The sequence below is a fragment of the Odocoileus virginianus genome, chromosome 22 (genome assembly GCF_023699985.2).
Source record: "Odocoileus virginianus isolate 20LAN1187 ecotype Illinois chromosome 22, Ovbor_1.2, whole genome shotgun sequence".
Taxonomy (NCBI): Eukaryota; Metazoa; Chordata; class Mammalia; order Artiodactyla; family Cervidae; genus Odocoileus; species Odocoileus virginianus.
The window spans coordinates 32,864,497-32,891,745 of record NC_069695.1 but is presented as its reverse complement, the minus strand read 5'-3'; the positions used below and the strand labels follow the sequence as shown (position 1 = coordinate 32,891,745).

Genomic DNA, 27,249 nt, shown 5'->3' with positions numbered 1-27,249 from the left:
CCAGCGATCTGAACAGGGATCACCTGCATTGGAGGTAGATTCTTTACCATCGGAGCCACCAGGGATTTGAAGTAAAATAGACTAAAAACTCCCCGCCGCCCCTCCCTTTTTTTTCCCAAGACTTTTCCAAAAACTTCACATTAGTGACACAAAGGCGAAAACTTTCAGCAGATTTTGTGAAAATCATCATCAGTGCTTCCAAGGGGGAGGACTGGGAAAGTGCGAGAAGCATCTCCCGGGTTTTTCTGTAATAGCTATGGAGAAGTTTATTCATTGGCACAGACCTAAGCCAGCCGTCTGAAAGGCAGTGGATGCTTTCAAGTCCCCCTGGGCGGGTGAAGCAGATGTTTGTTTTGTCTTCCATGCATTGTACACTGAATACGTACTGAAATATATAAAGAACTGATATACGTAACCCTTTCATTCGGTCACCACTCGCCTCTGCTGGTGTGCGTGCTATGTGCTAAGTCGCTTCAGTGGTGTTCCACTCTTTGCGACCCTATGGACTGTAGCCTGCCAGGGTCCTCTGTCCATGGGATTCTCCAGGCAAGAATACTGGAGCAGGTTGCCATTTTCTTCTCCAAGGGATCTTCCCAACCCAGGCCTCCTGCATTAGCAGGCGGGTTCTTTACCTCTAGCGCCAGCTGGGAAGCCATTATTTTGCTGGCGTAAAATAATCTTTAAAAAAAAAAAAAAAAGTAGCACCTAAAAGTTAGGATGTGCTTAAAGAAACAGGAATCTTACAGCCACCTCTGAGCTCTCTCTGCAAGGAGTAGGCCACAGTCAATATTGGGGAAAACTGTTTATCACGGAAAGCGGACTGTGGGCTTGAATCCAGGCATGTCCATCTACAATTGCGTAATCTTGCCAATTTACCAAATGTCTTGGTACGTATATCTACAAAACGAGAATTATTCCAACCCTGGGAGAGAAATGAGTGAGAAAAGCATGTGACAACAGCTGGTTCCCCTCGCCTGCCAGTAAATTGGCGTGCCTATAGTTGTTGGTCTCAACCTCCGCTGTCTCCAGCAGCCTGTCGGTACAATGTAGGTGCCAACCCGACAGTCATCTTCCCTCCTGTGGGTACTGATCATTCGTTACCTTTCTGTTTCTCGGTGATTAGGCCTTTTTCATTCCGCCTGGTAGCCAGAGTCTAGACTCAAGGGGGTAACTTCCAGCTGCGTTTCTGGAGAGTTGTAGGGCTGTCGGGGCGGGGTTGGGGGAGGCACGCCAGGGGACGCTTTTCCCAGCTGTGGCACTCTCAAGAGATGGGCACCACGCAGATCTCTTGAGCCCTATAACAGCAACTCCAGCGCCACGGTGGGGGGTGGACCGGAGAGGGAGCTACATCTGCAAGACGAGTGAGATTCCCGAACTCGCCGTGTTCCTCCGGGGCGCCCTCCGGGTAGGCCCCGGGGAAGAGAAGGAATGCGGGCGCGCGGCGGCGCCGGGCGAGGCTGCAAGGCGCCGGAGCGGTCGGACGGGGGAGCGAGAGCTAAAGCTTGCGGAGCGCGCCCAGACGCCCGCGCCGGGGCCGGATCCGGGAGCCGCCGCCGAGCCGAGCCCGCCCGGCTGCGGGGGGCGGGGGAGGCCGAGCGGGAGGCGGGGCGGGGCGGGGCGGGCGGCGCCGGGGAGGCGGGGGCGGGGTCTCTCCGAGCTGCGCAGGCGTTGCTCGCACCTTGTTGATTAGTCAGTGCTGGGAGCGCTGCTATGGCGTTTCTCAGACCCGCGGCTCCTCCTCACACGCTCCAGGCGGAGGGAAGGAGGGGTGAGAGGAGGAGGAGGCGAGCGGGCGGCCGCCGCAGCTGCAGACCCGGGGCCAGAGGAGGAGGCGGAGCGGGAGCCGCCGCAGCCACCCCGGCCGCCGCGGGGCTGCTGCGAGTCCTCTCCCGGCTTGAGGGCACGCGGGGCGCCCCAGCCATGCCCCGCAGCGGCAGCTGAGCCGGCCGCGGGCCCCCTCCGTCCCTCCCTCGCTCCCGGCCGCTGCAGCCGCCGCCGCGCCCCCGGGCTGCCCGCGGCCGGAGTGCCGGGCGCCCCCCGCGCGTCCCAGCTCCGCGAGCGCGAGCAGCGGCGGCCGCCAAGGCGCGGGGTGGTGCCGGCGGCGGGAGCGCGGGGCCGGAGGAGGCGGGGAAGATGGACCCGGCGCCTTCGCTGGGCTGCAGCCTCAAGGATGTGAAGTGGAGCTCGGTGGCCGTTCCGCTCGACCTGCTGGTCAGCACTTACCGACTGCCCCAGATCGCGCGGCTGGACAGCGGTGAGTCCCCGCCCGCGAACCGCAGTCTTGGCTGGGCTGTGCGCGCCTGTGCCGGGGAGGGTGGGACCCGGTGGGGAGTGGGCTGCCCGCCCCCGGCGTTGGACTTGGCCCGAGCGGCTGCCGCAGTTCTGGCGCGTCGCTCTCAACTCCCCCCAGCAGCAGCTAGAGATGTGAAAATCAGAGCCCATGCAGGATAATTAAAAAGGACGCCAAAAAAAAAAAAAAAAAAATCAACATTAGGGAAACCTCTGCAGATAGTAATCTTGGAGGCGAGCTGTCCTCCCTCCCTACCCGCCTTCAAGAATTACTCAACCTGAGAAACCCTGAAGAGTTAGCTTAGGTAACTTTCTCACAAAATAATTGTGCTTCGGGTGGCATCTTTATTTTGTCTACTCTCCCCCTCCCCTCCCCAAGGAGCAGATTTTAGGGGGAAAGGTCCTGGATGACCAATGAAAAAGATCACATTTCTCAGAGACATTTTATTACAGCTTGTCTGTTTTGTTTAAGCCAACTGAAAGTAATTTAGCGCTGTGTGTAGCAAATGTTTTCAGTAGAGGTGATGGTATGCTTAAGGTTAATTATTAGCTTAGCGCATTTCCAACCTGGAAAAAAATTGAAGTCCCGAAAACCTATATTGACCTGGAACCTGAGCTCTGAACTAAGATATACATGCTCGTGTTTCCTGAAATTGACAACCAGATACTAACCCCACCTCTCCCAGCTGTTTGTTCTGCAGGTTGACATCTGCAAACAGGTAGATAGTGCATACTGTCAAGATACTTTTCAGTTTGAGAGCTGTGACAGACAAGGTGGCAGTTTAGGTGTGTTTTGCCTTTTGTGTTTTCATTATAACTTATGTTGATTTTGGCTTCGTGTGGGTTTCAGACTGTTTGCAGAAACAAGCTGGCCTCTGCTATGGGGCTGCTTGAAGCACCTGGGCCCAGGCTGGCAGGCAAGTAGGTAAGCTGTGCTCACTGACGCCAAATCAGCACTGAGCAGAAAGGTGTCATTTCTACTCAAAGGACTTGGGTTGCTCCTTTTTCTCTAGAGTCCAGGCGTGTGTAACTTGAGACTTTATAAGCGTCTAAAGGCATTTTTGTTCCCTTTCTTCTGAGGAGTTAGATTAGATGTTTGAAGTACTGATGTGAAAAATAAAGGCAGGAGAGTTCAGGAACACTGTAAAACAGTCTCCCCGTGCTTACTAGCTTTGTTTAATTGGTGGTGGTAGTCGTGGGCATTGGGAATAAGCTAGGAGTTCTGAAAGTAGGGATGAAGGGCAGGTGAGTTCAGAGAGGGTCAGGTGGTACGTTTGAGGCATTTCTTCTGCTTAGAGTGGGGGTGCTTTAAATATGTATCTGCAGGTCTGAATCAGAGAGAGTGTGTGTGTGTATTCAGTTTCATTAATCTTACATTGTGTGAAATTGTGTATATTGAAAGGTTATATGATTCCTCACTTTTTCCTATCTCTCATCTCTGCTCACTTCACCAAAACTTACTAGCTAGATGGTGAACATGTGTGTGTGTGGTATAAAAGTCACCCAAAAGTTTCATTAAACTGAAAATTTTAAGAGGCTGAATGTCAGTTGCAGACATAACTTTCAGCTTTACAATCCACTTTCCTCTCCCCGCCATTCATAAAAAGGATCTGAATCAGCAGTGTACTCATCCCACACTTCTTTTTCAAATTAGGACGTGGGTAGCAAGTCTTAACAGCGTGTCCTTTCAAGCTGTGGAATGGATTTTGATCACTGTGTGTAATTCCAATTCCTTATTGTAAAGTTTCTGTTATTACTGCTTGAGGATCACAGTGGCGTATACAAATTTGGAATCATAGCCAAATACTGCTTTATACTTTGGTTCTTTCACTTAATCCCATCTTACTTAAAAAAATTTTTTTTTGAGCATGCTTGCTGTTTAATGGGATGTTGGCTGTACCATATATCGAGTCCCCTGCAGTGGACACCAAAGCTGCTTCATTTTTTTTTATGATTTTTAAGTTGTGATGTAATAAATACTCTTATATATAAATCTATTTGTTGGGGTTAGGATGTATTCCTCCCCTGCTGAATAAGCATGTAAATCCTTTTTAAGTCCTTGTTACACATTGCCAAATTGCTTTAGAGACTAAAGGTTATATTCATGCTCAAGGGAGAATCATGGGAGTAGCAGTTTCCCTACAACCTTAAAATAATAAGTATTTTACAAACAACCACAACCAACAAGCTTTGTGAATTTGAAGGGCGGAAAGTGTTAGATTACCAATTAAATTTGGATAGACTTTAAAAGAGTTGGTCATAGAGTCCACGTTTATTTTTTTAAATATGTCACAGCAGTGCCCAGGACATGTTAAGGACATGCCGCCATGATGTATGTGAAATTTGTGCAGCCCTCATCCCTGTGCATGTCCTTTTGCCAGCGTTGGTGCTGCAGGTACATTTTACACACACACACACACACACACACACACACACACCCCATATACTTAGACATGAAAGGTAGTCATTTTCCAAATCACTTGTTTTCAGAGAGGTTAGAAAGGAATGGAAAAACGTGGCAGTAGTTGACATTATGCCAAGAGGAAACTATTGGCTGATTTTAAGCAGTCATTAAAAAAAAAATCAAACATCTAATTTCAGAACTGTTGATTATCGGATGCCTACTATGTGCTGGTTGGTTTCTAAGTGCTTGATGTATCTTGTCTCAAACCCTTAGCACCCCATTTTAAGGACTTCGGGAACCTGAGGCTTAGAGAAATTGAGCAACATACCTAGTAAATGATGGATTGTGATTTTTAGCGGACTTTCCAACTCTGAAGACAGACCTTTTATCTTAAACTGTACTACCTCCTTATACTAAACAGGAGTAGATTTAGAGTAGGTCTAACGTCTGCTCTTAAGAGCCCCACTGTCTCTCTTGAGAGCTGGAGGACCGGAAAGTCAATATTTTTAGAACAGAGTAGACATCGAATTAAGTGCTGGCCTCATCCATCATATTTAGACGATTTTCTGCTTCCCAGAGGAGTGGCTGAAAAGCGGTAAGGGGCAGCGAAGAAAGTAAAGAATCTGAGAAAGAAGGCAAAAAGTAGAGTCTGAGGGCCTAGGATATATAGACATGTCTGTTGAGATCACTCTTTAGGACTTTTGCCATACTTCACATACTAACTACACAGTAAGACCTCTCCAGTTCTGCCTCCTGCATATCACTCATGAATTGCCAGACACATTCACTATTCCACCCCCAGTGGTGAAATTTGTCATCGTTTAAGATAAATACAAAATTAGTGAGTCTTTTTTGCCTGGGAAATCCCATGGACAGAGGAGCCTGGCGGGCTATAGTCTATGGGATCACTAGAGTCAGAGATGACTTAGCGACTAAACCAACACCACAGTATGGCCTCTTGAGTCTTTCTGGAGACTAAAAGAAAAGTACTCTAGTGGTTCTTAAGAAAGACATCTCTCTTCAGCCAGAATCTAACCCCGTTCTGCCACGCAGTTAAAATCAGATATTTAACCTCATCAGTCTTGGAAACTGTTGGCTGTAGAACCAGGTCCTTATGACCGAGAGGGTGGAGAGAATACTAGTCCTCACCCATCATCAGCCCATCCACACTTAGGGCTAGGTAGGTGGGGAAATTGTTCTTTCTCTGTCACTTCAGTATTTTTTCTTGGAAGGGCTCCGAAGAGTTGTTCTCCAGCCGTGCTCTTTCAACTTTTTTGCTCTTCCAGCGCTTGAAAGATTCTGTAAAAGCCTGTATTCTAAGCACAGTTCTAAGTTAATGGCTAAAAGTTTTCATCCTAAGTTTAAATAGTTGTAGAGGATGTTATTTTTCATTATACTGTCAACGTTGACTTTTCAAGTTATTGCATTGTTTAAAAAACTAGGAGAATCTATATTTGATTCCCTCATAACTTCTCTCATAGCTCAGTTGGTAAAGAATCCGCCCGTGATGCGGGAGACCCTGGTTCGATTCCTAGGTGGGGAAGATCTCCTGCAGAAGGCACATGCTACCCACTCCAGTATTCTTGGACTTCCCTTGCGGCTCAGCTGGTAAAGAAAGTGAAGTCGCTCAGTCATGTTCGACCCTTTGCAACCCCATGGACTGTAGCCTACCAGGCTCCTCCTTTCATGGGATTTTCCAGGCAAGACTACCAGAGTGGGTTGCCATTTCCTTTTCCACGGGATCTTCCCAACCCAGGTATCGAACCCGGGTCTCATGCATTGCAGGCAGATGCTTTACCCTCTGAGCCACCAAACCCATCTGCAATGCGGGAGACCTGGTTCAATCTCTGGGTTGGGAAGATCGCCTGGGGAAGAGAAAGGCTACCCACTCCAGTATTCTGGCCTGGAGAATTTGGGTCGCAAAGAGTCAGACACGACTGAGTGACTTTCACTTCACTTCATATTTGATTCTCAGTGTTATTAATATTTGAAATGCACGAATAAGTTCTTAACAGTTAAAATTTTTACGTCTTTCCTTTTTTCTCCTTAAATTCATATTTCCATTTCCTTTCTCCTACAGAATTTTATCCCAATGGAATATAGTTTTTTTCTTTTTTTCTGTTAGGAGGAAGGGTTTATTACTTGCAGTAAATAAAGAGAACACCAGAGATCTTTCCCAAAGCAGTGTCTTATTGATCACTGTCTTACTTTCTGTACCAAAAAGAGAATATAAATCGAAAACTAGTATTTCGTATTTCATTTGGTCACAGGCCCTTTTTATTTAAATATTTCTGGTTGTTTAAAACAAAGAAGTGGAAATTACCTGTGCTAGGAAAGGAGATACTCAAGTGCTGGAGACTTGGACTCCTCAGCAGGTATCAGCATTTTCATTTGTTCTTTTGTTAGTTGCCCTGTGCCCTGGGTTCTTTACGCCCTGGGGTAATGCAGATTAGAAAGATCTGGTGAAGTTGATGCAGAGGTACTGCTTTTGTGAAGTGGGAAAAGGACCTTTGGAAGGGGGAGGTAATGAAGGACAGCTGTCATTCATCGTGGGAGGGATGTTCTTCCATCACAGTTACAGGCAGATCAGTTTTTAGACAGGAGAGTATTTGAAAGTCGGGGACTTGGAAATTGATTCACTTCCCTGGTGACTCAGACGGTAAAGAATCCACCTGTAATGCAGGAGACACGGGTTCCATCTCTGGGTTGGGAAGATCCCCTGGAGAAGGGCATGGCAACCCACTCCAGTAGACTTGCCTAGAGAATCCCATGGACAGAGGAGCCTGGTGGGCTACAGTCCATGGGGTTGCAAACAGACATAACTGAGCAATTAAGTACAGCACATAGCTGTGATGATGAACCCCTTGGGAAGTGTTGGCTTTGCTTCAGACACATACTCTAGTTCAAAGAATGCTTGTCTACAGCAGGAAAGATGAGTGTATGGTCCTGCTTGCTGAAAGAAAGAAGAAAACCGAGGCTGCATGAACCGCCAGGGAGAGAGAAATGAAGATGGTAGGCGTTGGAGGCAGCTGCGTTGGGTGGATAGCTGCAGTCTCTCTCTCCTCACCATGTGGAGGAAGCAGAGTTGATTCCAAGCCCCAGGTTTGTGGCATGCTGTGGGCTTTGGTATTTGCTTTCTGCTGAGCTCCTTCTCTTAACTGTATACCGTTCAAGTGCCTAGAGAGCTGATGGAGCAGAAACAACGGTGGCCACTCAGATGGCCGTGAGGCTCCACGTGGCTGTTTGAAAGTGTCACAGGTGTTTCTAGATTCAAGTGTTATCTTTGAAATTTTTAGTAGGCACTCATCAATGCTTTTATTGGATTGAAGATGGTTTTCTGAGCATCTGTAGTTGAATAACTGTTAGCAGGAAAGAAGTGCCTAGTATGTTTTACACAATGTAGGTTACGAAGAAAGTCTCTTGAATATTCTTTTATAGACTGTCACTTTCCTCTAGTATGTATTTGAGTTGGCCATGCCTAAAAATTATAAAAAAAAAAAAACAGGATCTTGTGGAGGACAGTGGATGGTTATCAATATTTAGACCTGTAAGATGAGATTTGGACATGTCTCTTTATTGTAAACGCTCTTGTTTTTCAAATAAGATGTCGATTTTGAAATTCTTAAGGGAGTATCCACGTGATAAAAAAAAAATCTTGAGATGCTCAGTTCATTTTTAAAAGGAAAACTGATTTGATCATTGTGATTGACTGTATCATAGTTTAAAGAGCGTATTTTAGTCTCTTTACCTCATTTGGCTTCCTTATTGAAATAGCAAATTCTAGTCGACCAGCTTGTAAACTCATTTATTTTTGTCTGAGATTCTTGAGGTATCTGTCTTTTCACTAACAAAGCTACAGTTCTAGGAAGACTCATAAACTCCTTCTTGTGTTTAGCAGGGCTATCAATCTTAAGAAAACCAGCTATTATATGCAACTTGAAAAATAACTCTTTATTGTTGGTTTATGTATTATTTTGTCATAGTTGATAAAATATAAAATGCCTGCTAAAAATTTTTTTGAATCTCATGAGATTAATTCTTCTTTAGATGACATTTTCACATGAAGTTGTTTCCCCACATCTCAAACCTCCACCCCTATTCCCAGTTTCATAAGAATGTTTACCCAAATTTCGTTAAAAGTATAAAAAATTTAATAAATAAATTTTCATTATTTCCAAGCTCCTAGCACAATGCCTGGTACGTAGGAGGCATTCAGTAAGAATTTAATAAATGAATGAACAAATCTCAGTGTTAAAATTTTTAAGGTCCGAAATAGATTACTAGAGCTGTCTATGGCCTCTGCAAGTCTGATAGAATTTCACTTTTGTTTCAGTTGAGAAACACAAATTAAGGTGATAGGTCCTAAAATTAGCAGTAGGAAAAATGGAGACTGGTAATATTATGATGAAATAATGATTCTTAGGTTCATTAGTTATCCATCTTTAAATAAATTATTTCTAGCAATTACAACCCATTTTTTAAAGGCCTTTTTTTTTTCCCTTTGCTTTCTTACTACTTTTCTTTCATTCTGAAATTCAGATGCCTTGTTCACATATTACATGTAGTATGTCATTGAGTTTTTAGCCTTCTATCACTTAGAATGCCATACATCTTTGGAACTAGTCAACTCTTACAATAAGAAAGAACCTGATTGGATAGCCAGCTCGCCATTTAACTATCCATTGTTTCATTTTCTCAGAGCATCAGGGGTTTTACTTCTAAGCAAAGCAAGCCGCTTGGTTTAAGTAGTGTTGCAAAACTACTACTGCTAATTTGGTACAGTTGTTGTCTTCCTAGAATAGCCCCAAGATTGACTTGAAACCATAGTCTCTTAATCCCAGACAGTTTCCTTTTATGCCATTGCAGGAGTATTACATAGTGGGAGGAGGAGGAGGAACACCTAGTTTTCCTGAGCTCTTTTCTAGCTCTGTGGAAGAATTACTTTATGCTATAAAGCAAGTCATTTTAATCGATTCTGCTAATTGTTAAACCTACTTTGAAATAAATATTTAAATACCACCTGAGCTTTGATGGCTTAATGGTTGTTTAATGAATATCAAGTTATTGAATTTAAAATGCAATGTGAAGTCTTATAGTTATGAAGTTGTTATTTAGGTTAATATTTAACATGTACAGTAAGTTATTATGATTAGGTCTGATTATAGCTTAGAGAGGAGTAGAATTGTGAGCAGTGCTTATGTGTGTATCTTTGTGAAGATTTTTGAATAGGCTGTGTTCTGTTGTTTTTTTCCATTCAGTAAAGAAAAATTTCCTTGGTCACTTTTTTTTTCCCCAAAGGTTATAGTTTTCTCAGTAATAGATGTTAAGATGTTAGAAATGAAACTTTGCTCTGTATAATTAGTTCAAATTGACAGTATTTTCCTCCTAGCAGGAAACTAGATTCAAATATCTAAAAGTAACTGGAAAAGGGTAAATATTTACTTTGCTATTTTTAAACATATCTGTTACCTTGTAGGTAATTAGGAAGCACTGGTTGTAAGAGACTTTGTCATCCATTCAAAAAATGGTTAATGAAATGCCAGAGGAAACTCACTTAATAACTGCAGGACATCCATCCATGCAGATGCCACTCTCTTCCTTGAGTGGGCAGGGATGGCTGAAATCAAAGACCTAATATCTTTCTTTTCATTGTCATTCCTGATCCTCAGTGGCTTATGTTATGAAACTTTCACTTTGTTTCAGGTTAACATATAAAGTAATGAGGAATCCATTTTTACCTTGGACCACTGACTCATAAAATCAATCAAGCACCAGACCCAAGTTAAAAACAATTTAGTTAGTTATGCCTAAAGAGAGAGAGCTCATGAAGGTTCAGATTACTTAAAAATAATAACATAAAGCTTTATAAGATATTTAACTTTTATTTTTTCCTGTTTATTTTGGTCCACTCTTTGGTCTGTTAAGAGGAAGGGAGCCACGGAGAGTAGACAGAATCAAAAGAAAAATTTTCAGAAGCTTGTCATGGCCAGGTACATCACTTTAGGTTAATTTTAACTGTATAACAAGGCCCCCCCCCCCCCCCCCCAAAAAAAAATAATAGCAATAATGGCTTATCTAACATGGAGATTTCTTTCTTTTTCAAATAACAAAAGTCTGAAGAAACATGGTCCAGAATGACAGGGCAGAATGACAAGAAGCCAGGCTTCTCATTGCTTTCTGTTCTGTCATCCTCAGCAGGTAGTTTTCACTTTATGGTTCTCAGTGGCTGCTGGAGCTCTGGCCATCATGTCTGAATCCCAGACAGGAGGAAGGGCCAAAGGGTGTGTCTCACCATCGATCCTGCACTGCCTTGCACTCACATCTCATTGGTCAGGACTTCCACACTCCTTTGTGGACAGGAAGGCGAGTGAAATCTTAATTGGGCACAGTGCAGGAAAGGGGGTCATTGAATATTGGGAGTTACCCGTCAGCCTCTGCCTTTTAGATTTTTGCCTTGACGCCTTTCCTTTTTTTTTTTTTCTTCTACCCAGAACTTACTAAAACAGTCATGCCTTGGGCCCCAATTCCTAGGCATTTCCTTGTTTGGGTTCTTCTGCAGTTAAGAGAGTAGGAACTTCTTGCCCCAGCTTCTCTCTCTTCATCCTTGAGCTAAAACCTTGAAGCGGCTCTGTATAAAAGGCTCTTAATTAGAGGTGGAAGTACTTTTTCAGTAAGCATGAAAAGTTGTATACTCTTAAGACGTTGTTGTTAGAAGGCACTCCCGCATTCTTCTTTGGTTTGTCTACTTTTCAGATTTTGCCCTTGACCTGATACACACAATGGGGATAGCTGTCCAATTTCTTAAACTATTTCTTTTGCCAGAGAGGCTTAGTGGTTGGTTTTCTTTTTTTAAACATACTTAATATTCACCACCATCACCCCAATATCATTACTATAGAGAGTTTTACTATAGGGAAACATAGAAAATGACAGAAATGAAGATCAATGTTAATTCCAGAGGTTATATAATTGTTATGTAACCATTATTAACATTTTCCTATTATGCAGGCCTTCTATGTACATGGAGAATGTATATCAAGTGAGACTAAACTATATATGAGTTTGGTTGCTAAATCGTGTCTGACCCTTTGCAACCCCATGGACTGTATAGCCTGTCAGGCTCCTCTGTCCATGGGATTTCCCAGCAAGAATATTGGAGTGGGTTGCCATTTCCTCCTCCAGGGGATCTTCCTGACCCAGGAATGGAACTTGAGTCTCCTGCGACTCTTGCCTTGGTGCGAGCGTTGTTTACCCGTGAGCCACCGGGGAAGCCCAAACTGTATATGAGAGTGAAAGTGTTATTCTCTCAGTCATGTCCGATTCTTTGTGACACCATGAACTGGTTCCCCCTACCTGGTTCCTCTGGCCATGGGATTCTCCTGGTAAGAATACTGGAGTGGGTTGCCATTCACTTCTCCAGGGGATCTTCCCATCCCAGGGAGCACACCTGGGTCTCCTGCACTGCAGGCAGATTCTTTACCATCTGAGCCACCAGGGAAGCCCAAACTGTATATAAATCTTAAAATTTTACATCATATCATGAGCATTTTCTTCCATTACTAATCTTCTTTGAAAATAAAATTGTCATGACTGAATGCAATCCTGCTATTACCAATTAACCGTATTTGACCATTTTCTACTTGCTAGACATTTAATTGTTTTGAGTGTCGTTTTTTTGAGGCTATCTTTATACTTAAATTTGTCTGTTTTATACATCATTCATTACTTGAGATTCCTGGAAGTGGGATTAACTTTGTTTTTTTTTTTTTTTTTTAGGTTGTTGATGTATATTGCTAATTGTAGCCAGGAAAGTTTGCACCACTAGCAGTTAATGAGTATCAGTGTGCATCACTGAATATCAGAGTTTTTTTTTTCAGTCTTTGCTAATTTAGATGATCTAAAAGTTGGTACTTTTTTAAATTTGCATCACTTTGAAGGCTACTAGAATAAATTCAATGATTGTTTCATATTGTGAATTTTATGAGTTATTTGTTCAGTTTTTTTGGTAGAGTTTTTTTTTTTTTTTCCTCCAAAGCTCCTGTAATAAGAATGAAATCTTAGTGTCCTTTATTCTTGTTTTTTTTTTGCAGGATGTTTATAATAATCTCTAGGTTTCATGGGGGTTTAATCACTTTATAAACTTCCGTTCCATTTTTCTCTGGTTAACATTCATAAATAGGCATTACCTGTTTCTGAAATTGAATAATTATGATTAATTTACTTTTCTTTATCAAGTTGGATATTGGATTTAAATGTTATGTTCAGTATTGCATTGTGGTTAGTTAGTGATCTCATGAAAATCTTGGTAAAACCATACTGTGGGTTCAGTTCAGTTCAGTTCAGTTGCTCAGTTGTGTCCGACTCTTTACAACCCCATGAACCGAAGCATGCCAGGCCTCTCCGTCCATCACCAACTCCGGGAGTCCACCCAAACCCATGTCCATTGAGTCGGTGATGCCATCCAACCATCTCATTCTCTCTCGTCCCCTGCTCCACCTGCCCTCAGTCTTTCCCAGCATCAAGGTCTTTTCAAATGCGTCAACTCTTTGCATGAGGTGGCCAAAGTATTGGAGCTTCAGCATCAGTCCTTCCAATGAACACCCAGGACTGATCTCCTTTAGGATGGACTGGTTGGATCTCCTTGCAGTTCAAGGGACTCTCAAGAGTCTTCTCCAACACCACAGTTCAAAAACATCAATTCTTCTGTGCTCAGCTTTCTTTATAGTGCAACTCTCACATCCATACATGATCACTGGAAAAACCATAGTCTTGACTAAGACAGACCTTTGTTGGCAAAGTAATGTCTCTGCTTTTTAATATGCTGTCTAGGTTGGTCATAACTTTCCTTCCAAGAAGTAAGTGTCTTTTAATTTCATGGTTGGAGTCACGATCTGCAGTGATTTTGGAGCCCAGAAAAATAAAGTCTAACACTGTTTCCACTGTTTCCCCATCTATTTGCCATGAAGTGATGGGACTGGATGCCATGATCTTAGTTTTCTGAATGTTGAGCTTTAAGCCAACTTTTTCACTTTCCTCTTTCACTTTCATCAAGAGGCTATTTAGTTCTTCTTCACTTTCTGCCATAAGGGTGGTGTCATCTGCATACCTGAGGTTATTGATATTTCTCCCGGCAGTCTTGATTCCAGCTTGTGCTTCCTCCAGCCCAGCATTTCTCATGATGTACTCTGCATATAAGTTAAATAAGCAGGGTGACAATATACAGCCTTAAGGTACTCCTTTTCCTATTTGGACCAGTCTGTTGTTCCATGTCCAGTTCTAACTGTTGCTTCCTGATCTGCACACAGGTTTCTCAAGAGGCAGGTCAGGTGGTCTGGTATTCCCATCTCTTGAAGAATTTTCCACAGTTTATTGTGATCCACACAGTCAAAGGCTTTGGCATAGTCAGTAAAGCAGAAGTAGATGTTTTTCTGGAACTCTCTTGCTTTTTCGATGATCCAACGGATGTATGTAAATTGTGTGTTAGAAATTATTATTGTACAATATTTAAGTTCAAGTCATGGATGGTTCCTCATTGGTACATCACTGTTGACAAATTCCTGTGCATTGCCTAAAACTAAGCTGACAAACTAAGTTCATCACTATTTGATTTTAAAGACTAGGAATGAATGGACACATTTATGAAAATGTCATTATTTTTATATGTAATCTATAATGAACCCTGAAGTGCTGCATTTAGGGCAGTTAGAGTTTCTTTTCCATTTCCTAGTCTCTCTTTTTTTGTAAGAGTTAGGTTTCAGCAACTTGAGAGCCTGTTGAAGCTTAGAATCTGAGTATGAATACAGGAGAATAAATGCTAGAGTTTCACAGATAACTTCAAGACCAGGAGAGAAGCAAATGTGATAGTTTGAATGTCATTTCATTTCCTCTGCTGAATATCTGTGCAAGTGTCGACGTCAGTGTAATGGTTAAGAAGGGAGCCAGAGATAAGAGGAGGCAAGCTGGGTTTAATTCTCTGTATAGGCAGTGATTGATGCGGGAATCAAAAATGTTTTCTGTTGCCATCATGACACCTGAGGACTCTATAAATAGTTGTCTTTATCAGAAGGTTGAGGTGGCAGTTGCTGAAAGCACAGTACAAGATGACTTTAAGAGAATCTTTTAGCATCAGAGAAGAAGCCTCAAGCCAACTTCACAGAGGATCAGGGAATTCTGAAATTGTTCTTGCCCTCCCTCCAGTCTGCTCTCTTCTTGACTCAGTTGGGAAGATTTCAATCTGAGCAGGTTGTTCACAGTTTGAGTACAATCGATGTCAGAGGAGTTTCATGCTAATAAGTGGAGACTAGACAGAGAAGGAAGAAGGGAAATATATGAACTAAGTTATAAACACCATTTACAGTCTATCTAGTTTTTGAAATTGTCACACTGAAGTAGAATTTCATTTCTCCCAATTACAAACATCATGTATTTACTATTAAGAATTTGAATACATGGAAATATGTTAAAACAAAAGGTTATCTGAGGTCCCAGCACCTTGAGATAACCGTGATTGTCCTTTCATGCATCCTCTATTCTCCTCTCTCCCACACTCTTATAATTTTAGAGAAATGAGGCATTTTAGCTACCACTTTTTTTTCCTCCCTTCACATCAACCCTCGTGCCTCCAATCCAATCCTGTCTACCCACACAATCCACTTTAATAATCTAGGAGTTTCCTTCATATTTCCTCCCTACTTATATAATCCTGCATTGACATTAGATATGTAATCCACCCTTAGTATCTTTGGGGAATTGGTTCCAGATCTCCTGCAGTTATCAAAATCCATCGATGCTGAAGTCTGTATAGTAAAATGGCCATAGTATAGTGACCCTTGGTATCCATGGGTTCTACACCCACAGATCCAGCCAACCTGATATAAAGACATATACTGAATAGGATTCTGTCCTTGCCTTGTGAAAATGGAATTGTATCACATCTATTAACACTTGCATATTATACATACTTCTTGGCTTCCTGTTTATGTCACTCTTGAGAATCTTTCTAAATTATCTGGTATAAAACAAACTCACTCTTCTCAACAGCTGCATAATATTCCATGGTACAGATCTACTCATTCTTCTGTTGATTGATGTCCAACTTATTTCTAGTTATTGGCCTCTTAATTATACTTCATTAAACCTCCATGTATGTAATGTCATTTATTTGTTCATTATTTCTAGAAAATTCTGTGGTTTCTATCACATACCTTTTACTTGTCCCCCAAAACATCTTTGATGACATTGTCTTCCTGATTCTCTTAATCTCACAGGCAAGGACGAAAATTAAATCTTTTTAGAAGAAATAATTTAGGGAAAGTAGGTGTTCTATCCCAGTGCATGCATGGTGAGTCGCTTCAGTCATGTCTGACTCTTTGCAACCTCATGAACTGTAATGAGACCCACCAGGCTATTCTATCCGTGGGATTTCCCAGGCAAGAATACCAGAGTGGGCTGTCATTTCCTCCTCCAGGGCGTCTTGCTGACCCAGGGATCAAACCTGCATCTCCTGCATTGGTGGGTGGATTCTTTATCACTGAACCACCTGGGAATCCTCTGTCCCAATATCAAGACCCAATTCACAGAAGTGGAACTGATTAAATAGAAGTCGCTGAAATGCTGTCTGAAAAGTCGGAAACAATACTCATTTCCATTATTGATGTATGAGAATACCGTTTCTCCAAATCTGTGACATCCATTAGATATGAAGTTTACAGGCAGTATTTTCCAGCCTAATGGATACGAAATAAGATCTTTGCTATGTTAAGTTGCATTTCTCTGGCCATTAGTGATTTTTGTTCCCTTTTTATGTATCTGTTTATCACTTAGACTTACTCTTCTGCAAATTGAAATCATTTTTACTGGTTTTTCTGTTGTATATTTATTCTTGGCAATTTCTAGATGCCATTTATGTATTATAGAGATATTTTTTATTTATATTTACTGAATCTGTTGACTTTGTTTATATTATGTGTATCCATTCAAGAGCTTAAATTTTTATTTAGATGAGTCTCCTTTTTCTGTGTTTTCACTCTTGGCTGAGAAAGTGACTCCTGGATTGTATATGCATTTCCTTAGATATTCTAGGAAGATCTTTTAATTTTAAGTCTTTAGTCTGTCTGGAATTAATTTTTGCATATGACATAAGATTTTTATTTTCTTCCAGACTGTTGTTGTGGCAGTCCATCTATTCAAATGTAGGCTTACTAAATTGAACTATCTTTGCCAAATTTGTTTTGTTCTTTAACAGTAGAAAATCCACACTTCATCCATACTTGTCTTTCAGAGATTGCCTTGGGATGTGATGTAAAAACATATATGGTTACCAAAATCTGAAAACAATCCCTTTATTCCCTGAAGAAAAGGAGTTTGGCTAGATCTGCCCATAACCTTGCTTTACTCTTCCTTTCCAATGGCTGTGGGAGGCCCAAGATTTGTTTTTCTAAAGAAAATTTTAATTCATTTGAAAGTCAGTGCTACCCTGGTGAGTCTGGGAAATGATGGTAACTTGTTAAATGCTTTCTGAAAGCACAGACCAGATGCTTTGGCAATAAGTTTTCTCCAGGGAAGAATTTGTTTTAAAATGATACTTTACTAAGCTGCTGTGTGTGTGTGTGTGTGTGTGTGTGTGTGTGTGTGTAAGAGAGAGTTTGCACCTTTCAAAATTTCAGAAGAATTTGCAAGTTGAGTTCAGCTTGTTTTTTTAAACTACTTAATTGAAAGTGTATTGATTTACCTCATTATTTGGGGGATGAGGAGCATAGTTCACACACTGTTCCTAATGTGTATATGTGTTTCTTGCTTAAAAATTCCATATTGACCCACATCTGTTCATTTTTAAAGACTTAAATTTCTCTTATATTTTCCGTACCTCCCCACAAATTGTGGATGGTGTTGTCTTCCTCATTCCTCTTAATTTCATGTGCAAGGAGCAAAATTAAATCTTTGTAGGAAAAACATAGGGAAATGTCGATGTGATATCTCAATGTCCCAAACTGCATGACAAAATGAGAAATAATAAGTGCAAGAAGATAATTCATACAGAGAGCATTCTTTGAGACTTTTTCTACTGTACGTTATGACCTTTGTGCAGAATTACAGCAAAATCTCAATCCTGCATTCCATAAAGTCCTCCAGACTTTACGAGCTTGGAGTCGGGTGTGTTTAAAAGTTTCATCACTTCTCTTTTTAGATGTCTTTCTAAGCCGCCCAAGAGCAGGGATCCTGTCTTCTCTTTCCATTGTGACATTTCACGGGGTCTGCTGGGGCCACCAGATATGACCCTGTCACACGGCCCTCTGGACACTCCAGCTTGTCCCTATTTGCAGGCTCCGCCCCCAGACACACACAGGTGTACACACTGTGTTCTTCTCACCTTTTAGCAAGTTCTAGACTTGGAAAGAAGTGACAATAATTCCAGCAGCCACATCTTTCTGCTTCAGCTCAAGAGTTTGAGTCTTTCCCAGTCTTCTGACTTCTCAAACTCTCTCAAGCCTTAAAGAGACCTAATAGGCTTTTGTGCTCAGTCGCTCGAGTGTCGACTCTTTGTGACCCCATGGACTGTAGCCTCCCAGGCTCCTCTGTCCATGGCATTTCCCAGGCAAGAATACTGGAGTGGGTTGCCATTTCCTCCTCCAGGGGATCTGCCCCCCGCAGGGTTCGGGCCCACATCTCCTGTCTCTCCTGCGTTGCAGGTGGATTCTTTACTGCTGAGCCAATGTCTTAATTTAGGACTTAGTAAATTGTAATTACATATATTAACTTCATGAAAAGAAGGTGAAAAATATTTTGAGGCTTAGTGAAGCCAAATCAGCATTAATATTATTTTGTTGGTAGACCATTGTTACTTGGCTGTGCTGTTTAATCAGAAGATCTTTAATTTGTGAGAACATACGTCAGAGTAGAAATGAACACATTTCACTGATTCTAAGGTACATGTTTCAATATCTATGAAATTGGTATGCATCTGATAATTAATGACATCTCATATAGTTTAATAAGCAACGTTTATTCTTCTTGGTTGTGTAAAATAATGATTGTATTACAAGTGGTGGCATCCTAAACTATATGAACTATGATAGTTTCATGGAGTATCTTTGCAGCAGATCATTTCAAGTGCAAAGCATACGTGTAAAACACGGACTCTTAGTGGATGCCACACTACAGGGTAGAGGATAATCCAGACTGAAAATCAAGGAATGTTCTGTGCAATCCATCTCTAACTGAGAAAATATCAGGGTCACATCTAACACTTAACAGATAAGGCAAGGTTCCCTGTTGTATACAATCAGAGCATAATTTTCCATCATACCACATTTTCCAACTTTAAAATATTTGACTTGTTATGACCTCCATAAGGCAGGGACTGTGTCTTTCATGTTCCCTTTTGTGTTTCCAGCATCCAATGTGGTTTCCAAACTGTGTCACCTTGGCAACAGGAGGGCATTCAGTAGAACTTGGCTTAAGCACTCTTCTCTGGTACAATATACAGTGCACGCGTACACACACACATACACACACACACTGTCACAGTGTAGTGAGTTGAATGGCAGCTTCCAAAAAGATATGTCCAAAGACATGTCCACGTCAGATCACAGGAACCTGTGTGTGAGCTTCTTCGCAAAAGCAGTTTTTACAGATGAATTTTGAGATGAAATCAACCTGGATTATACAGGTCCACTGACCTGTGTCATTCCAGGATGAAGGCAGAGGGAGTTTGAGACAGACTCAAGAGGAGGGAGAGACTGGAGCGACAGAGCCACAAGCCAGGGTTTACTTGAAGCCGCCAGAAGCTGGAAGAGGCAGGGGAGCATAATCTAGCGCCTTCCAAGAAAACAGTTTTGATTTTGGACTTTTGGCCTTCAAAACCGTGGGCATAAATTTCTGTTGTTTTAAGGCACTCAGTATGTGGAAATTTATTATGGCAGCCAGAGGAAACTGCTATACACACACACACACACACACACATGCACAGAAGCACACACACATGTGTGAACACACAAGTTTTGCTGACTTATAATTAAAGTGACAGATAATTTTTTTTAACATTAGAAGCTATAAATATATAACCTCCTTTTCTGGATTTTCCCAGTGTGGACTTTATATCCTGACATCCATCAATAGGCTGATGGATAAGCGGGATTATGGAATGTGGTTTTCACTCAGTGTTTGCGGCACAGCTGTGGCTCACATGCTCACTGTTTTATCAGCATAATGTCAAGTGCTGGGAACCTGAAGGTGAATAAGCTCAGTCCTGATGCTCAGGGAATTCCGAGGCCTGCTGAGCAGGTAGATGCTTAGAATTAACTATTGTCATGTAATAAGCATAGATATGCTTCATCCCAGAGGTAGGTTAGTATTGCCAGGAGCTCCGGAGGCAGGTTTCACAGAAAGTGTTCACTGACCACTGAGCCAGCCCCAGACAGAGTGAGTAGGATTTCATTGGGTTTAGAGGAGGGAGGCTGCTATTCTGGCCGGAGGTTGGGAACATCCTGAACAGAGGCGTGGAAGGGGGTGGGAGGATCTTGAAGAGCTGTCACATGTTTATCCTGAGGCTTAGCTGATGGCCCTCAGCCTCCCCCCCCACCCCCAGCCTTCTAGGACACAGATAACAGGTGTTGTGATAACAGACTCCCCTGCAGTGGCATCTACTCAGGTCCCACATCTTGGTGCACTTTAGTGTGAAATAGTAAATAACAAACTGCAGCAACATGTTGCAGCCCATGTCTCCCAGTTTTCAGACCAACAAGGAGTTTTTTGTTTTGTTTTTTTTTCCCTAATAATGTGTGAGCTGCAAATATCAGGAGCCATCTCCGGAGAGGCTCCCAAGAGGGGAGAATCTTGGGCCATGTGCACTTGCTTGCCCAGCTAATGATAAACTCCCATCTCTTTCTGTCTCAAGAAAACCTGTTAGAGAGCAAGCTTGTGGTTGCTGTGAGAAGGATCAGGGAAGGGATAGTTAGGGAGTTTGAGATGGACTTGTGCACACTGCTATATTTAAAATGGATAACCAAAAAGAACCTACTGGATAGCACAGGGAACTCTGCTGAGTGTTACGTGGCAGCCTGGATGGGAGGGGAGTCTGGAGGGGAATGGATACAGGTGTATGTATGGCTGAGTCCCTTTGCTGTCCTCCTGAAACTATCCCAACATTATTAATCGGCTGTACTCCAATACAAAATAAAAAGTTAAAAAAAAGAAAACTTGTTAGGGTTCGTGAGTCACATTTTCATAGAGAAACTTGAATCCACTCCAGTTTTTTATTTTAGGGCTAAATTATCTCACAGACTTCTTCGTGTTTCACTTAATCCTAGTACTGAGCAACATGGTCTGCAACCAGCTGCGTCATCACATCACGGTTGCCGATGATGAGTGGACCAAGGGCGCGTCTTTGTGCCTGTGCTCCTAGCACAGCCCCCCTCTGGAAGCACTCCTCCATCGGTCATTAACATGAGCCAAGGGGACATGCGGAAGGCTTTCAATATGGAAAATCACAGTTAGATTTTTAGAAGGATCACTCTCGTATCATTCTGGAAGGTCATTTAGAGCAGGAAGAACCTGGAATTATAGAAAGATAATATTTGGAAGCTATGGGGTTATAATCAAGGAGAAAGATGGCCTCCAGCCAAATCTAAAACGGGACTGCAGAGGAGGGGTGATGCTGAGGGGTGATGCCCTGGAAATAATTTTCAAGGTGAGATTTCCAGGACGGCTGAGGATGAGGAGGAGAGAAGCGCTTAGAAGTCCTGAGGCTCCTGGCGCAGGTGCTGATGCCCTTGTCAGAGGTGAGAACACAGATGGAGAAGCAGATGGCAGGTGAGGCCGTTAGTCAGGGTAGGCCAGGTGCGGCTGTGGTGTGTGTGCTGTGTGCTGAATCACTTCAGTCGTGTCTGACTCTCTGCGTCCCTATGGACTGACTGTAGCTGGCCAGGTTCCTCTATGGGATTCTCCAGGCAGGAACACTAGAGTGGATGGCTGTGCCCTCCTCCAGGGGATCTTCCCAACCCAGGGATTGAACCCATGTCTCGTAAGTCTCCTGCATTGGCAGGCAGGTTCTTTACCACTAGGTCCACCTGGGAAGCCTGTGGTCTGGAGGCTGTGGTAGCCGCTCCCAAATGTCAGCCTTTGAAGACAGCGGAGGTTTGTTTCTTCTTCATGTGTTTATCACGAGCTGACCGAGGGCTCTCCTCTGAGTCCTCATCCTCCCTGTAGGCCTGTGTTGATGCTTCCGCACCTGATGAGACAGGAGAGCGAATACGCAGATCATGCACTGTCCCCTTAAAGAGTCCACCCAGAAGCACTGCCCCTCACGTCCCTCTTATATTTTGTTTTTCATGGCAGATCCCACGGCCACATCTAGCGTCAGGAGCATGGAGGTGTGCAGTCTTTCTGTGGGCGAGGAGTGTGACTCTCAAGAGTCTTGTGCTAATTTCTGAATATGTTGAGCTTTGAGGTATTTAAGGGAAATTCAGTTCAGAAGGAATTAGAAGACTTGGCTTACATCTTGAGAGAGTTCAGGGCTAGAGGAATAGTGTTGGGAGATTTTAATGTAGTCATAAAACGGGTCACGGGAGTGAGTAATTCATCAGGCTGGAATAGAACCTGTGCTAACGATGGTAGGAGATCCAGGTTCATAAGCTTGTGGTTCCAAATATTGCAACCCCAAAGCTGTATTTTTTTTTAGCTGTTTGTTTTAAGTTTTAAATAATTTTAAGTAACTGTTGGCATAGGGATTGAATTAATCACTTAAATGGAGTTTAGCTTTTTCATACTCCAAAATTGCTGACTTGCATTTAGTACTTTAAAAGATGCCTTTAGATTTTGCTGTGGGATTTCGGCCAATTTTCTGGCCTGGCAGGGAGAGGAAAGTATTGCCAAGGATAGCTTCTGTAGTTTGAACTAAAGATCAGCTATAAGTTGATGGGTACTAAGATTGCTGAGTACTCAGAAAATTAGAATACCTTATAAAGTGTTCTAACTGGTTATTTCTCAGACAGAAAGGTACGGGCTTACCCTTGCTGTAATGATATCTTTTTATAGGTCTGATTATTGGCAAAGGGAGGTAGTTAATAGCACGTTTCCCCACTGGCCAGTGTGCACGCATAAGGAGACATACTATTCTCTTCTCCCTTCTCTTAAAAGGTTCTTGTGCTTTTGTCTACCTGACCTCCACAGTAGTCTACACACCTAAGTGATGCAGTTTTTAATCTTTACACACAATCTTTTCAGACATATGTGATTACCCCAAATAAACTCTCCTCCCTTCAAGAGTATGTGCTTAACAGGAAAATGAGAAAAAAAATAAAAACCAAACCTAGTTTAAGGCATGTTACCATTATTTCTTTGAAGGAAACTGCAAACTTACAACAGCAGTGATGATTAAAATGATCATTATTGTCTTCACAGCTGATGCAAACGAGTATTCCTCAGACTTCCACTTTTTGTTAGCACTGTATATTGAATGGTGGCAAAATAAAAAAGAAGGAAGCGATGCCTTTTACCTTCTTGTCCCAGGCCCACAAAAGTATTAAAAGCAACTCCTCCTTATTCCTCACTCAGGCAGAACCATTGGTGTTGACTCCTGGATGATAATTATAATTAACTTTTATTGAGGGTAATGATGGTGCTGGTTGTTGCACAATAGTTTATATACATTACTGCATTTAATTCTCACAATAGCTCTTTGACATAAGACTACCTACCAAGAACAAGAGGCTGAAGGAAAGGAAATCATTTGCTCAAGGTCACATAGCTGGAAAGCCGGGTAGTGAGCTGCTAGCTGGTTCGAGAACCCTGCTTCCCTCCTTTCCTCTGCTTCTCCCAGTTCTCTGACCCACAAGAATTTTTCCTCACTCACATTGCACATTGTTGTTCAGTCGCTCAGTTGTGTCCGACTCTTTGAGACCCCATGGACTGCAGCTTGCCAGGCTTCCCTGTCCTTCACCGTCTCTCAGAGCTTGCTCAAACTCATGTCCATCGAGTTGGTGACGCCATCCAACCATCTCATCCTCTGTCGTCCCCTTCTCCTCCTGTCTTCAGTTTTTCCCAGCATCAGGGTCTTTTCCAGTAAGCCAGTTCTTCACGTAGCCAGGTAGCCAGAGTATTGGAGCTCCAGTTTTAACATCAGTCCTTCCAATGAATATTCAGGACTAATCTTTAGAATGGACTGGTTTGACCTCCTTGAAGTCCAAGGGACTCTCAAGAATCTTCTCCAACGCCACAGTTCAAAAGCATCAATTCTTCGGTGCTCAGCTTTCTTTATGGTCCTGCTCTCACATCCATCCATGACTACTGGAAAAGCCAGGGCCCTGGAGAATTATTAGTGCAAGGTGGGAATTCAACAGGATTCTGGGAATTGCCAGCCGATGGAGGTTTTCTGTTTCAAATGTTTCTTGTCTCCCTAGCCCTTTCTCCCCAACAAGAAATACTCCGGGTGGAGGGTGGGTAGAAACTGGCATGTAAAACCGAAATCAGAGCTGTCTTCATTTTTCGTTCTTGGCATTTAAAATGCTTGTTCCTTAATTGCCTACCATGGTCTATGCATGCATATATATTGGGTTGACCAAAAGGTTCATTTGGGTTTTTCCATAGTATCTTATGGGACAACGTGAATGAACTTTCGACCAACCGTGTGTGTGTGTGTGTGTGTGTGTGTGTGTGTGTGTGTGTGTGTGTTTGTATATATATACACCTATATGTAAAGTCAAAGCCTTCACTTACCTTGGGATAAGGCTTGACGAAATGCCAGCCTTTCCAGAGAACGTCTGCCCCCGATGTCCATCTGTCACAAAGTCCACCGCTTGTAGTCAAGTCCCTTCCTTTAATTGAGGAGTATACTGTATTTTATGTTTACAGTGTGATATCGCAAGTGCTTTGGAAACCAAGCGAAAACAGGTAGATCGGTGTCATTCAAGGTGGTAAGAAAGAAAATGAGAGGTGCCATCTGGGCCTGTGGTCACACTTAGGCTCCGACCCCCGCAGTGTGTTCACAATATGTATGGATGGGAACAACTTGAGCAGCGATTCTTGCCTGACTCGTTGGAGATCTGATGAAAGCGGCAAATTGGTATGTGCATTAACACAGTTTATCGCATAACTTCCAAGTGTTGCTTATCTGCCCCCCCTGTCGCCTGAAGCCAAGGACTCAGAACCCCGAATTAGCGTGTCTTGTCATTGCACAGGATGTGGGCACCATAGCAGAGGACAGTTACGACGGTGTTAGGAGGGAAAAGGAACACCCCATCCTAGGAGTTTATGACTTTTCCTTAAAAATATCAGGTGACTAGATAGCATTCCTTACATTGGGGTTTCCTCCATGGGGAGTGGTGGTGGTCCCGTGCACAGGCCTGGGAAGTGGTGAAGAAGGGCTCTCAGAAAGGGAACTCTGCCATTCACACAAGTATGATTTCATTCTGCTTGAGTTCCCCCCACCAGAGAGCACCCAGAGTTTACCCCAGTAAACTGTGACCCCTGGGGACCAGGTCTGGCATGCTGCCTGTTTAGTAAATAAAGTTTTACCAGCCACCCATTCACCTATTGTCTCTGGCTGCCTCTGCACTAGAATACTAGAATTGAGTAGTGGCTTTACAGAGAAGCACTAAAAGAGGACACATGCCCATTAGTAAAACTTTTTCTTCTCATGTCCTATCAGTGTAGCGGTGAAATCTAGAAAACTACATTTGTTTTGCAGAATAGCAGCAAATGATTAGTAACAACCTCTCTGCCTTGGTATAGATTCAGTTCTCTTTCTTCAATTGTCCAGATCTACTGGAAGAGTGATAAACATCAATATAATTTTCAGAGATCAGGTAAGCTTTTTTTTTTTTTTTGAGATTGGTGTTGTTTATTTACATTGATGAAAGTAGAGACGTCTGTACTTTGGACTGCAAGGAGATCAAACCAGTCAATCCTAAAGGAAAATCAGTCCTGAGTTGGAAGGACTGATGCTGAAGCATCAGTAGTTTGACCACCTGATGCGAAGAACTGACTTACTGGAAAAGACCCTGATGCTAGGAAAGATTGAAGGCAGGAGGAGAAGGGGACGATGGAGGATGAGATGATTGGATGGCATCACCAACTTGATGGACATGAATTTGAGCAATCTCTGAGAGATGGTGAAGGACAGGAAGGCCTGGTGTGCTGCAGTCCATGGAATCTCAAAGAGTCAGACACGACTGAGCAACTGAACAACAAAGAGATCTCCCTAGATTCTGAAAAATGAACTAATGTGGACAGACCAGTCTTATGTACACTCACATTTAACAGTGGTTTAATCAGTGGTAGCTTATCTCTTTGAAAACAGGACAAGAGAGATCTCCAGATAACCCCTTTAGAAATAGAGTAGAGCAGTTTTGATTATTTATAACCTTACCTCTATGTGAAATGGTTTAAGTTTCATGCTGGGCTGGGTACTTGTTGGTCCTCTCAGAGTATACTTAGTCAACACAAACTAAATTATTTAGTGTCATTACATAGCGTAGAATCAGGAAAATAAAACCACTTCACTAATCACACATAGTGAATTTCAACAACATAACTTCTAAATTGTGTGTCTCTTGGATTATCCATAGTACTTCTTTTCATTAATGTCATTAAAAACTGTCTATAGAAATGAAAATTGCAGTTGTGAGAAAATGTCTTTGACGAATAAAGCAGATGGGAAGAACAAACAAGTACAAGGCCCCTGGCCTCATAAAATTTAAAATTTAGTACTTAACTTTTTAGTACTAATATTGTATCAATGTTTACAACTGTTCCAGTAGACTTGTATGATTTAAGGAAGAGAACTGAATCTATACCAATTCAGAGAGCTTGTTATTAATCACTTATTGCTTTCCTGAAAAACAAATGTAGTTTTCAAACAATTGTAGACTTCACCAAACGTTGATATGGTATGAGAAAAAAAGAAAAAGTTACATTAATGTGTATATTGCCTCTTTAAAAAAGTTTGCTTTTCTATAAATGCGAAGAATTTTTTTATAATATTGAGAGAAGAAGCAGTAGGATTATGACTTAGAAAATTTACTTGGTTTCATTTAATACATTTGTAAACATGCAGAAGTAAAATTTGAAAATCGAGAATCTAGTTGAATGATATACAGCTACTGATTTCTCGTTAGAGCTATAACCAGAAAAAAATTGTCTTAAATTTGGTAATACCTATTCAGAGATTCTTTGGCTTAAAACATGGAGGAATAATTTGTGTAGTAAGTGTAAGTGAATTATCAGAAACCCACTCATAACTTCCTACTGAATGTAAATTAGATGGTGACGGATGCTATTAATCTCTGTGAAACGGTTGTGACTGCTGTTTGTGTCTGCTTATAATAGGCGCAGCAATATAGTTTTTTTGGTTAGCATATGTAGTTTTAAAAGCAGCAAAGTTGCATGTATTTAGTTCTCTCTGTGTGTTCAGTACAATCAAGGCATTGATGGCTTGTGGCAGTTGAGCCTCCTGGGATGATGTACACAGTAAACATCTTTTAATAAGGTAACTGCTGCCCACTTATTGTTGGGAGATTGTGCTTGGTAACACTCAACTGGTCTAGATTTTTCTGTTTTCA

At 42.2% G+C, this 27,249-nt stretch overlaps 1 protein-coding gene across 3 annotated transcripts in view; it reads left to right on the top strand.

The window, feature by feature from the left end:
- Window positions 1-1,666: 1,666 nt before the first annotated feature.
- Window positions 1,667-27,249, top strand: part of GAREM1 (GRB2 associated regulator of MAPK1 subtype 1) — a 222,917-nt gene continuing 197,334 nt past the window's right edge. The window contains exon 1 of one of the 3 annotated variants that reach the window (XM_070452795.1): window positions 1,667-2,254. In XM_070452795.1, coding sequence (XP_070308896.1) covers window positions 2,134-2,254 — 121 coding nt within the window. In that variant the 5' untranslated portion in view covers window positions 1,667-2,133. The remainder of the gene's footprint in view (window positions 2,255-27,249) is intronic. The other 2 variants (XM_020906915.2, XM_020906907.2) reach the window with 2 other exon arrangements.